The sequence below is a fragment of the Trichechus manatus genome, unplaced genomic scaffold, assembly GCF_000243295.1.
Source record: "Trichechus manatus latirostris isolate Lorelei unplaced genomic scaffold, TriManLat1.0 scaffold00009, whole genome shotgun sequence".
In the NCBI taxonomy this organism is placed as follows: domain Eukaryota; kingdom Metazoa; phylum Chordata; class Mammalia; order Sirenia; family Trichechidae; genus Trichechus; species Trichechus manatus.
Window position 1 is genome coordinate 14,470,344 of NW_004443945.1, and position 13,057 is coordinate 14,483,400.

Sequence of the window (13,057 nt, forward strand, 5' to 3'; positions counted from 1 at the left end):
GGACCTTCCTCCAGAGCTGACGGAGAAAGCATTCCCCTGGAGCTGACACCCTGAATTTGGACTTGTAGCCTACTGGACTGTGAGAGAACAAACTTCTCTTTGTTAAAACCATCCACGTGTGGTACTTCTGTTATAGCAGCACTAGATGACTAAGACAATCATAAAGAGAATCTTGCTAAGAATGTGGACGTTAAATGTGCTTCTGATGAGGCCTTTAAGAGGAAATGATGAACATGTCTTTGAACACTGGAGGAAAGGTGACCATCGTTCGTTCCAAAGTGGCCAAGAACTCGGCTGAATTATGTTATGAATAACAGATTAAAATTTTAGGCACTTGGTTTGTGGAAAAGCTGCAACTTACAGCTGGAACACCACCCCGTCTTGAGCTTAAAGGTGAAATCCATTTTACTGCTTGCTAAGCTGCTTCAATGCTTGCTGTTAAGATACTTGACACGACAGAGGCTTCTGTCTAAAGTGCAGGCCAGAATCCATCTTGGCCCTTGAGAATTGTCCGGAACCTAGTTCCTTTTTAATGTTCCCAGAAAATATGTTTTATAATTTGTTCCAGGGAAACTCTTACCAAAATTTGTGGTATTCTGTAAAGGTATCAGCCCATCAGAAATTAGCTTGCGGTTTCTTACACAGTATCAACCAATCAAAAGTAGAGAGCAAATTCATTGTGGTTTTTTCTCGCAAGCTACTTAACATGTTTTAGTATATTCATAGCCTTTACTGTAACTGTGTGACGTATATCCAAGCAGAGTGTGATTATTACAATATTCATTGATTTTCCTGTAAATGCTTAGCATAGAGCTTAGATCCTCTTTTAAACCCATAAAAAATGTTTCTGTAATAGAACCGTGCTGAACTGGTTGGTGTCATTTTGGTGGGCCCATGCTGCTCCTGGTTCAACCCTGGACCGAACTGCTCAAACCTTAATATACCTCTTCTTTGTTTAAATTTCAGAGTCTGAGCCTTATCCTGCTTGTACACAGTTCAAATGCTTTGTGGAAAGTAAAACATGAATATTTGGAAAATTCTCAGCCTATACATAATGTAAAAACTGAGAAAGCATGCTCTGAAGAAGACATCAAGGGTATGGCTGGACAACTGTTTGCTAAAAATATTAAGTATGAGATATACGGATCCAATCAATCATTTCAGCAGAAATGCTGCCAGCTTAGAATGAAAGAGACAGAGATGGGACAAAATGAAGTAATGTTGTTGGGCTACTGGTATTCTACAAGCAACAATCAGGGTAATGGAGCTGCTAGGCTAATAGCTGCTAATAGGCTGCAAACATTTATTGTCCTTCAAGAAAAGAAAAGGATGATCTTCAGAGGAGTCTAGAGGTCAGCAGAGCTCCCGACTCAAGACCAGGGAGTGGATCCTCCGCCTCCTTGGTTTCAGGGTTGCAGCCACCACCTCCTTAGTCCTAGGGACAGGGCCAGCTACCCAGAGAAAAGTTGGTTCAGAAGAATGGGGTCACAGCCCATGTGGGCCTGGAAGACAGGACAAAGACCCAAGTGTGCCCAGAGTGCCCAGGCAGGCCCACAGGCAGAAGATCATTTTCAAGCCCTGAAATCTAATGGAATTTGCCCTGCTGGGTTTCAAACTTGCTTTGGACCATGACCCTTTCTTCCCCTCCAATTTCTCCCTTTTGGAATGAGAATGTCTGCCTTATGCCTATGCCAATATTGTATTTTGGAAGCAAATATCTTATATTCTAGGTTTCACAGATCTACAAATGGAGAGGGATTTTGCCTTAGGACGGAACATACCCAGTATCTCACTCATGCCTGATTTAGGTGATTTAGAAGATAAGATTTTAGACTTAGAGTTAATGCTGGAATCAGTTAAGATTTTTGGTGATGCTAGGATGGGGTGAATGTATTTTGCACATGGAAAGGACATGAATTTTGAGAGGGTCAGAGGGTGGACTGTTATGAATTAAATTGCATCCCCAAAAAGATATGTTGAAGCTGTAACCCTAGTACCTGTGAACACGACTTTGTTTGGAAGTAGGATCTTTGAAGATGTTATCAGTTAACATGAAGTCATACCAGAAGAGGGTGGGTCCTAATCCAATCTGAGTTACATCCTTGAGAACAAGGAGAATTAAAAAAAAAAAAACCAAACCCATTGCCATCAAGTTGATCACAACCCATGGCAACCCCATGTGTTACAGAGCAGAACTACTCCATAGGGTTTTCTTGGCAGTAGCTTTTACAGAAGCAGACTTTCAGGCCTTTCTTCCACAGTGCAGCTGGGTGGGTACAAACCACCAACCGTTAGTAGTCAAGCGCAAACCATCTGCGCCACGCAGGGACTTTAAACGAGAAGAAGAGACACAGATATGGACAGAGGAAAGACGGCCATAAGTTATGCTGCAGCTGCAAGCTAAGGAATACCTGGAGATACCAGTTGCCAGGAGAGACAAGAAAGGATCTTCCCCTAGAGGCTTCAGGGAGAACATAGCCCTGCCAACACACTACATTCATACTACTATCCTCCAGAACAATGAGACCACAAATTTCTGTTCTTATAAGTCACCCAAATTGTGATACTCTGTTAAGGCAGCCCTAGAAAATTAATACAACGGATAAAGGATTTGAATAGACGTTCCTCTAATGAAGATATTCAAATGGCTGATAAGCACAAGAAGAGATGATCAACATGATTAGATGCAAATCAAAACCACAATGAAATACCACTTCATAACCAATCAGATGGCTATTATCAAAAAACTGAAAATAGTACACCTATAAAAAGTTGAATTGGCAAAAGTTGTGTGAAAGATACATTTACAACAGTGACCAAAAGAAAAAAAAAAGAGTAGCTGCTGAAGCTCCTTATGTACAACCTAACAACTCATGGGATTTGGTTCCTTGGTTTGGAGGTTTAGGGTCATGGTTTCATGGAACATCCCAGTTAACCGGCCTAATAACATGTTTAGTGCTTCTGTTCTACTTCCTAGTTCATTGCGTAGTGCCTGGGGTCTTAAAAGCTTGCAAGTGGCCATCCAAGGCACAACAACTGGTCTCTATTCACCAGGAGCAACAGAGGAAGAAGGGCAGTCAGTAATAGGAGAAGGATATGGAATGCGTGGCTAATTACCTCCATGAACAACTGCCTTCTCTGACATGAGACCAGATGAACTGGATGGTGCCTGGCTACCATTACTGAACATTTTGATCAAAAATTCCAGAGAAGAATCCTAATCAAAAGCAGGGAAATGCAGAACAGAAGTTCAAATTCTCATGGAAACCAGACTTTATGGAGTTATGGAGGGTGGATGGACCCCTGAAACTATTGCTCTGAGATAATGTTTAAACGTTAAACCAAAAATATCCCCTGAAGTCATCTTAAAACCGAACAATACTTTAACTTGACTAGTAAAAAGGTCTGTCTTGAGCATTATGCTCTTTTAAGAACTATCTATATGCGATCAAACTGACAACAGGAACTCAAAAGATTAGATAGGAACCTTAGGGAGCAGTGAGTTTAAGTTAATGAGAGAGGAACAGCTCAGAAAAGGAGGGCGAGAATGGTTGCACAATTCAAAGAATGTAATCAATGTCACTAAATTGTACATGTAGAAAAAATTGAGAATAACAAGTTTTGGTGAAAATGCAGAGAAATTAGAACCTTTGTGCATTGCTAGGAGAAATGTAAAATTGTGCAGCCACTTTAGAAAATGGTTTAGTGGTTCCTCAAAAAAATAAACATAGAACTACCATGTAATCTAGCAAGTCCACTCCGAGGTATATATCCAAAAGATTTAAAATCAGGGACTGAAACAGATACTCTAACACCAATGTTCATTGCAGCATTATTCACAATAGATAAAAGATGCAAACAACCCAAGTGTCCATCAATAAATAAATACACAAAATGTGGTATATACATACAATTGAATGTTACTTAGCCATAAAAAGGAATGAAATTCTAATACATGCTATGACATGGATGAACCTTGGAAACATTATGCTAAGTGAAATAAGCCAGACACAAAAAGACAAATATTGTATGATTCCACTTATATGAAATATCTAAAATAGGAAAATTCATAGAGACAGAAAGTAGATTAGTGGTTAGCAGGGGCCAGGGGTAAGGGAGAAAAAGAGTTTTTGCCTAATGGGTACAGAGTTTCTGTTTGAGGTGATGAAAAAGTTTTGGAAATGGATAGTGGTGATGGTTGTGCAACATGGTAAAAGTAATTAATGTCATTGAATTGTACACTTAAAAATTACTAAAATGGCAAATTTTGTTTTATATGTATTTTATAGTAATAAAATAAAAACTTTTAAAATCAATCGATGTAGTTCACTATACCAACAAACAAAAAACACATATGATTTATTTCAATAGATAGAGAAAAAGCATCTGACAAAATCCAATAGCCATTCCTTGTTTAAAAAAAAAAAAAGTCTCAGCAAACTAAAAATAGATGACATCTATGAAAAGCCAACAGTTAACATCATAGTGAAAGACTAAATGTTTTACCCCTAAAATTAAGAACAAGACAAGGATGTCTGTTCCCACCACTTCTATTCAAAAGTGCACTGGAGTTTTTAGCCAATGCAATCAGGCAAGGGGAAAAAAAAATAATAATAATCAGGTAAACCAGGGGGAAAGATTAGGAGGAAAAAAGAAAAATTATTAGTTCTGGCAAAACAAAACAACAAGAACAGGGGGAACAATGAGGGACAGGGGGATGAAATCACACAGAGTTAACAAATTCCCACTAAGTACTATATTTAAAGGAGTCCCTGGGTGGTGCAAATGGGTAAGGTGTTTGGCTGCTAATCGAAGGCGAGAAATTTAGGCACCTTGGAAGTAATGCCTGGTGATCTCCCAAAAAATCAGCCTTTGAAAACCTTATGGAGCACAGTTCTGCTTTGACACACATGGGATCGTCATGAGTCAGAATCATCTGGGCGGCAACTGGTTAATGTATTTAAAGATATGAGCTTCCTATTTAAAAACCACCTAAGTAAAGAACTGGATAAGATACTACTAGTAAGGAGATAAATGCAAGTTCTAAAGACCTTACTGAGACAACCACTTTAAAATACTGCTTTTGCTAACATCAGCAAATCATTCCTTGGGTATCATTAACATATTCCTTAAGGCAAATGGATAAACTACAAAACCCTAGTACAAGTGTGAAACACCTTAACATTTCTTTCTTAAATTCCATAGCCCAATGTTAATTTTATTAATGTTGAAACAACAGAAAGGGGAAATTATAAAACACAGAATCGCAACACTGGAAACGGCCTCTTTCAAAAAAACAGGCAACGGTACAGAGAAAGAGCAGATCTACAGTTTGTAAAATTATGTGTGGTAATGGAGAAAGCTATGTCACAACTATGATGTTAATCATTTATGTGACTTTGAGAAAGAACTTTAGTCTCTCTGATCTGAGTTTTCTGCACCTGTAAATACGGGAATGAGACCAATTGCATTTCTTTCATACTCTTTGAAAGTCTAAAATCCTACAATTCTAAACAAAAGCATAAACTAAATGAAATGAAATAGTGAAACAATTATCTTTTTAATTCAGTTAAAAAAGTAAAAAGCTTATTTTACCTAAAATGAAGACACTGGAAAACGCTTTTGTTCTTTGGTTCATCTGAATAATAACTGCAGTTAATTTTACTAACAATATGCTTAATTGTAAGAGAATTGTTAACATGTAATTTAAATCATTTCTGTACCTTGTTTGAGCGTAATGACACTCGACCTCCACAGCGAGCACAGAACTTTGTTTGGCAATACGAACAGTTATGGCCACAGCCATCAGCAAACTTTGTTTTGTGGCAGATACCACAGGTTGGGGCATCACCCTTCTGTTCTTGCTGCTGATGTGATTCTTCTCCCATCTTCTTTACCTGCTCCTTATACATTTCAAACTGCTGATGCAGTTTTCTGCAGAGAAGAAAAAATTTTAATTGGTTTCCTGATGGTCTCAAAAAAAGTCATTACCCACAATCTGCAGACATAATTTCAAAACCAAAACAATTCATAGGGTGAGAATAAACTAATAAAAATTTAATTTTCTAATTATAGAATAGCATCGTGTATGCTACATCATATCATAAAAGTGTTACGACTAGTTCTGTCTTTTGACATGAATGCTAATGTAAGAACCAATTAACATAACATGTTTATGGAGATATTTCTTTGAGCATAATTCTAAAATTTCTATCTACCATTTGTAACATACATTCAATCATATGCTCTAAGATATTTAAAACATTATTTTTCAACAGTTTAGCTTCTGAAATAGAGGGAGCTAATTTGACTTACACAGTGATGCCAAAACTTACGAATTTCAAATAATTGAGACTGAGCCTCAATTGGAGTGATCTGCAGAATCCAGACGGAGGGGAAAACACTGGATGAGTGTTCTCGCTAATTGTTTAAATCTGTTCAACAGTCTGGACACTAGCTGGCTGTAAAAACCCTGTGAAATATTCGGCTAACCGAGTGAGGCTGTGCAAATAAAAGTAAACTCAACTTTTACTTTAAAAATAAAAAGATTTTTAAAAAGTACCTAGAAACAGGTATTATTTACTCTAATTAAAAAAATACTAATGAAACTTCTCACTTACATTGTCTTTATAAAGAAAATTGAAAATGTTTGAAAATTATAATTAGTCCTGCTTAGGAAATAGAAAGCTCTCATCTTAACAATGACAAAATGCTAAATAATCTACAGAACCGTAATTTTTCCTGGACTCATCAGACAGTTGACATTATGAGACAACCAAGTAATCTGACGTCCAAAGAGTGGCAGATCCCCCCAAGAAGAAAAGGGACACACTCACTGTTTCACCTTTGGCAGAGCACAGGAGAAAGTGGTGGCCACCATACAAGCAGGTAAGAAGAAATCAGTTAAAATTTTAACAAATTGTTAATGGCCAAGTGTGGGCTAGCATGAGTTTGGAAGAGCTAGGGGCCCCAGACTCAAGGGAAGTTCACACCCACTCCAAGCACTTAAGCACTTTTCCACAGGCCTCTACTAGGTACTCATAAGAAACCATAGCAGGAGGACAAAGAAAACCTACCCCTTGTTGTGGGGGACACATATGCAGGTATGAAAGAGGTGACTAGACGCTGCTGGGCAACAGGCACAACGCCCCAGACCTTTCTCTCCTAAACAAGCAAATGCTTTATGCCTTTAAGGAAAGAAAGGGAATTCTGTCATCCCCAGGGCACAGGCAAAGATTTGTTGCAGATAGGGGAAAGGCAGAAGGAAAAAAACCTCTACCTAAGAAAGAGGAAGAAGGAAACTCTCTTGGGCCCAGAAACCTACTCTAATAAAAATCAGAGGTCTTTTACCACTAAGAAAGGGGCAGAAACTCCTGCCACCACTTTCTCCTGTGCTCTGCCAAAGGTGAAATAGTTTTAGTATGTCCTATTTCTCTTTGGTGGGATGTGTCACTCTTTGAAATTCAGATTACTTTGTTGCCTTATAATCTCGACTGTCTGATAGGTTCGGGAAAAGTTAGTGACATCTATAAAGTACTAGCAGAAAAAAACTGTCAACCCAGGATCCTATACCCAAATTATGTTCAAAAAATGAAGGTAAAATAAAGACTTTTTTAGGCAAACGAAAGTTAAAAGAATTCCTTGTTGGCAGACTTGTACTACAGGAAATTTAAAAGAAGTTCTTCAGGCAGGAGTAATATACTCCTTGGAAAAACCGTATGGAAAACTGGACCTAAACATATAAATAAATGCTTACATTAAAAAGAAAAGGGTCTCAAATCAGTAGTATGTTTTCATAAGAAACTAGAAAAAGAAGATAAAATTAAACTCAAAGAAAGCAGAAGGAGAGAAATAATAAAGATTAAAGCAGAAATCAAGGAAACAAAAAGCGGGTACTTTGAAAAAATTAATAAAATTGATAAACCTTTAGCCAGAATGACTATGAGAAAAGAGAGAAGACACAAATTACCTGTAGCAAGAATGACACAGGAGACATCATTAAAGACCCCACGAACATAAACATTATAAGGAAATACTGCAAACAATGCTATGCCCAGAAATTCTACAACTTAACATGAGAAATGGACCATTTCCTTGAAAGACAGAAACCACCACATCAAGAATAAATAGTATGAATCCTATATCTATTAAAGAAATTTAATTCTTAGATTAAAAACCTTCCAAAAAAAAACTCCAGTTCTGGATGGTTTCATCAGTGAATCCTACCAAACATTTAAAGAAGAAAAAATACCAATTCTACACAACCTCTTCCAGGAAATAAAAGAAGGAACATTTCCCAACTAATACCATAAGGCCAGCATTACTCAGATACCAAAACCAGTGTACATATACAAAAAATATTACAAGAAAATTATAAACTAATATCCCTCATGAACAAATGCAAAACTCCTCAGCACAATATTAGCACATAAAAACCAGAAATATATTAAAAGATAATACATCACAAACAGATGATGTTTATCCTGGGAATGTAGGGTTGCTTCCACATTATAAAATTAAACAATGTAATTCACCACATTAACAGACTAAAGGTGGGGGTGGGGGGGGGGGAGAAAACATGATTAGCTCAAAATAAGTCGAGAAAGCACTTGACTAAACCACTCAGCAAACTAGGAACAGACAGAAATTTCCTTAACCTGATAAGGGTATCTAAAAAGAACCTACAGCTAATATCATACCAGTTGGTGAAAGACTGAATGTTTTCCCTGCAAGATCAGAAACACAGCAAGGTGTCCTCTCATTATTCTTTGTTAACATCAAACTGGAAATCCTAGCCAGTGCATTAAGGCAAAAAAAAAAAAGAAATAAAAGGCATACATACTGGAAAGGAAGCATAAGACTGTCTCTATATGCAAATGGTAATTGTCTATGTATAAAATATCAAAGAAACTACAAAAAAAGCTTTTGTAACAAATAATTAAGTTTAGAAAGATTACAGACTCCATGATCAACATATAAAACTCAATGGTATTTTTATATACTAGCAATGAACAATTTGAAATAAAAAATTTACAGTCTGTAATAGCAGAAAAAAAAGAAAGAGAGGGAGGGAGTGGGGAAAGAGAGAGAGGGAAGGTGGGGGAGGGGAGTGAAGGGAAAGAAAAAAGAAAGGAAAAATTCAGGTATAAATACAACAAATATAACAAATATAACAAAATATGTGCACACTTTCTATGGTGAAAGCTATAAAACACTGATAAAGAATCAAAGGAGATCTAAATAATAGGAGAAATATACTGTATTCACTGATGAGAAAAATCAGTATTACTGATATGTCAATTGTTTCCAAATCAATCTATTGATTCAACACCATCCCAATCAATCCCAGCATAATTTTTTGTAGAAATTGACAAGCTGACTCTAAAATTTATATAGAAATATAAAAAATCTAAAATAGGCAAAACATTCTGAAAAAGAAGAAAGTTGGACTCACAGCACCTGATTTCAAGACTTACTATAAAAGCTACCGTAATCAAGTCAATATAGTATTGGCAAAGGATAAACAATTTGTCAGTGAAACAGAACAGAGAATCCAGAAATAGTCAAACATTTATATGGTCATTAATTTTTTTACACAGGAGCTAAGATAATTCAGTGGAGACATAGTCTTTTAAGCAATGGGAAATTCACGTTTAAAAAAAAATACAGTAATCAGAAATTGTGTGTGAAAGAAACAAATAAACCTCAGTTCAAATCTCACACCTTATCCAAAACTAACTCAAATGGATCAGACCTAAATATAATGACTAAACCTATATAACTTCTAAAAGAAAACACTGAAGAAAAATTTTGTGACCTTGGGTTAGAGAAAGGCTTCTTAAGATAAGTTAGGCAAAGATTCCTTCAACAGGACATAAAAAGCACGAACCAGGAAACAGTCATGGACAATACAGGTAGTCCCTGACTTACCACATGTGTGAGTCACGACGCACCACACTTTTAGGACCGTACTTTTTTTTTTTTCCTTTTTTGGTACATCTTATTGTTAGTAACATCACTACATACAATGTTGCAGCATATAATTTGCTGATATCATGTCTGTAAGTTTATAGGTAATGTTTCCAATGCCCAAAGACAAATGAAGATTGGATTTATAAAGATACTGAAAATAAAACAATGAAAACTAAAAAAAAAAGGGGGGAGTGTTTGACTTACGTCAGAACTGACTTACAACAGAGTAAGTCAGAACGGAACTCTGTGGTAAGTCAGAGACTATCTGTGCATCAACGAATGAGTATGGCTGTTTCCAATAAAACTTTATATATGGACACTGAAATTTAAATTTTATATCATTCTACAGTCACAAAATACTATTGTTTTTTCTTCTTTTTTAAAATTTTGTTCAACTATTTTAAAATGTAAAAACAATTCTTAACTCACTAGTTATGAAAAAGCAGACACGGGCCAGCTTTGGCCACAGGCATAGTTTGCCTGCTCCTATACAATACGATTTCATTTATATGATATTTTGGATAAGGCAAAATTATAGGGACAGAAATCAGATTAACAGTTGCCAAGGGGTAGAATAGAGAGGGCGGTTTGACTACAGAAGGGCACGGGTACTTTTTGGGGTGAAGGAAACATTCTATGTCTTGATTGTGATGGTAGATATATTACCATGTATGTTTGTCAAAACTCACCCAGGTGTATATTTCAAAAGGGTAAACTGTACTGTAAATAAGTTACACCTCACAAAACCTGTCTTTAAAAAGTCTTTAACGTGTCAATATAAAGTCAGTAGGTACATCAAAACAGAGCTCCAGCAGACCTTAGATTTACTTAATCACGACAAGTACACTTTCTTTTTCACACCTGGTATCAACAAATTCCAAATAGCTATGCCAGTTTAACTTTTTCTGTCCTCAGTAAGACACTGTTCTTCTCTGACAATATTCCACCATGTTTAAGTGTAATGTGTCCCATTATAAGGTCTTTGTGTTTTATACATGCTCTTCACTTTGCCTACAATGAAATGCTCTGCATTTTTTTTTTCCCTCCTCTTTTTTTAAACCTTGGTGTTGTTAGGTACCAACAAGTCAGTTCCCACTCATAGGGACCCTATGTACAACAGAACGAAACACTGCCCAGTCCTGCACCATCCTCACAATCATTATGCTTCAGTTTTAAATCTTAGGTATCCAGAATAGGATTGATCATAAGCTTAGTAGCACTGATCTATGCTTGATTCCTATTTTAATTAATAATTATCTCTTTTCCAATTTGATTTGACTTCCATCACTATATTTTTATATTAAAATCTAAAATAGATAAACTATAGCTAATACATATGGTAGATAGGTACTATTATTATTATTCCTATTGCTAACATTTTGATTATTATTATTCCTATTTTATAGACAGTTTATCTTACTCATGGTCACACAGCTGGTTGGTGATAGAAGCCAGATTCAAATTCAGTGTTGCTCCAGAATCCATGCTCTTAAACCTCTAGTTTTTGCATCCAGTTTTATATTTTAATGAGGCACTGGTGGTTCAGCGGTAGAATTCTAACCTCCTATGCAGAGACCCAGGTTTTATTTCCAGCCAGTGTGATGGTAGATATACGAATGTGTATGTCAAAAGTTACACAGGTGTATATTTCAAAAGCCACCTCATGCACAGCCACCACCTCTGTCGCTGGAGGCTCGCATGTTGCTATGATGCTGAACAGGTTTCAGCGGAGCTTCCAGACTGACAGACAGACTAGGAAGAAAAGTCTGGAGATTTACTTCCAAAAATCAGCCAATGAAAACCCTACAGATCACAATGGTTAGATCCCTAACCAATCATGGGGATGGTGCAGGACAAGGAAGTCTTTCACTGAATTGTGCATGGGGTTGCCATGAGTCACGATGGCAGCAGACAACAACATAAAATATCCCCCGACTGCATAAACCACATTTTATTCATCCATTTCTTTATTTAAGAAAAGGTGGCCCTTTATAATTCTTCACTACAGTAGTTCCTTAATGACATTTTGTAAACCCACATAAGGTTTTCTCTGGGGTATATATGCAGGAGTATAGTGCATATACTCAATTTCACTACATACTTCTAAACTGCTCGGGAGTTTAATGGCTTAAACCAGTTAGCACACCTGCAAACAGGGTATGAAGGTTCCAGTTTCCTCTCATTCTTGCCAATGTGTGATATTATTCAACTTCTTTAATTTTTGCATCTTTGATAGATGCAAATAGATGTCCTGCTTCTAACGATGTTCATCCAATTAGATGGTCTCTCTTGTGAATTGTCTATTCATATTGTTTACCCAATACATTGCTACTGGATTTCCTGTATTGTTCTTGCTAATTTGCAGAGTACCCTATATAATCTATACAATAATCCTTTATAAGATAAGCACAGCAAATATCTTCTCCCAGTGTGTCAAGTGACTGTTAATTTTGTACGTAATGTCCTTTGCTTAACAGAAATCTTTGTTTTTGACGTAGTCAAATGCATCAATTTTCCCCCTTACGGTTTCTGGTTTTGGTGGCTAAAAAAAACCCCTTACTTCTCCCTAAGTCAGTCACAAAAAATTCTACATTGTCTTCTAATAGCTTTATAATTTTAACTCTCATATTTAGGCTTTTAATCGATCTGAAGTTTATTTTTGAATATGATGTGATACAAGGATTTAATTTCGTTCTTCTCCATATAAAACCCCAAAAACCAAACCCACTACCATCGAGTAGATTTCAACTCATAGTGACCCTATAGGACAGGGTAGAACTGCCCCATAGGGTATCCAAGGCTGTAAATCTTTACAGAAGCCAACTGCTTCATCCTTCTGCAGAGCAGCTGTTGTTTTCAAATCGCTGACCTTTCCATTAGCAGTCCAACACTTAACCACTGAGGTATCAGGGCTCCTTTCTTTTCCATGTAGACATTCCATTTTGCCAAAACTATTTATTAAATAACCCACCCATGCCCTACTGATTTGTGAAATCATTCTCACATATACTAAGCTCTCATGTGTACATGGGTCTATATGTGGACTCTTTAGCCTCTTTCATTGGTTTTTTTTTTTTTTTTTTTT

General features: G+C 36.6%; 1 protein-coding gene across 8 annotated transcripts in view; it reads right to left on the minus strand.

The window, feature by feature from the left end:
- RIMS2 (regulating synaptic membrane exocytosis 2) overlaps positions 1 to 13,057 on the minus strand; it is a 647,068-nt gene that overhangs the window by 523,997 nt on the left and 110,014 nt on the right. For all 8 annotated transcript variants that reach the window (XM_023725997.1, XM_023725994.1, XM_023726001.1 and 5 more), the window contains one exon: positions 5,724 to 5,934. In XM_023725997.1, the coding sequence (XP_023581765.1) occupies positions 5,724 to 5,934 (211 nt within the window). The remainder of the gene's footprint in view (positions 1 to 5,723; positions 5,935 to 13,057) is intronic.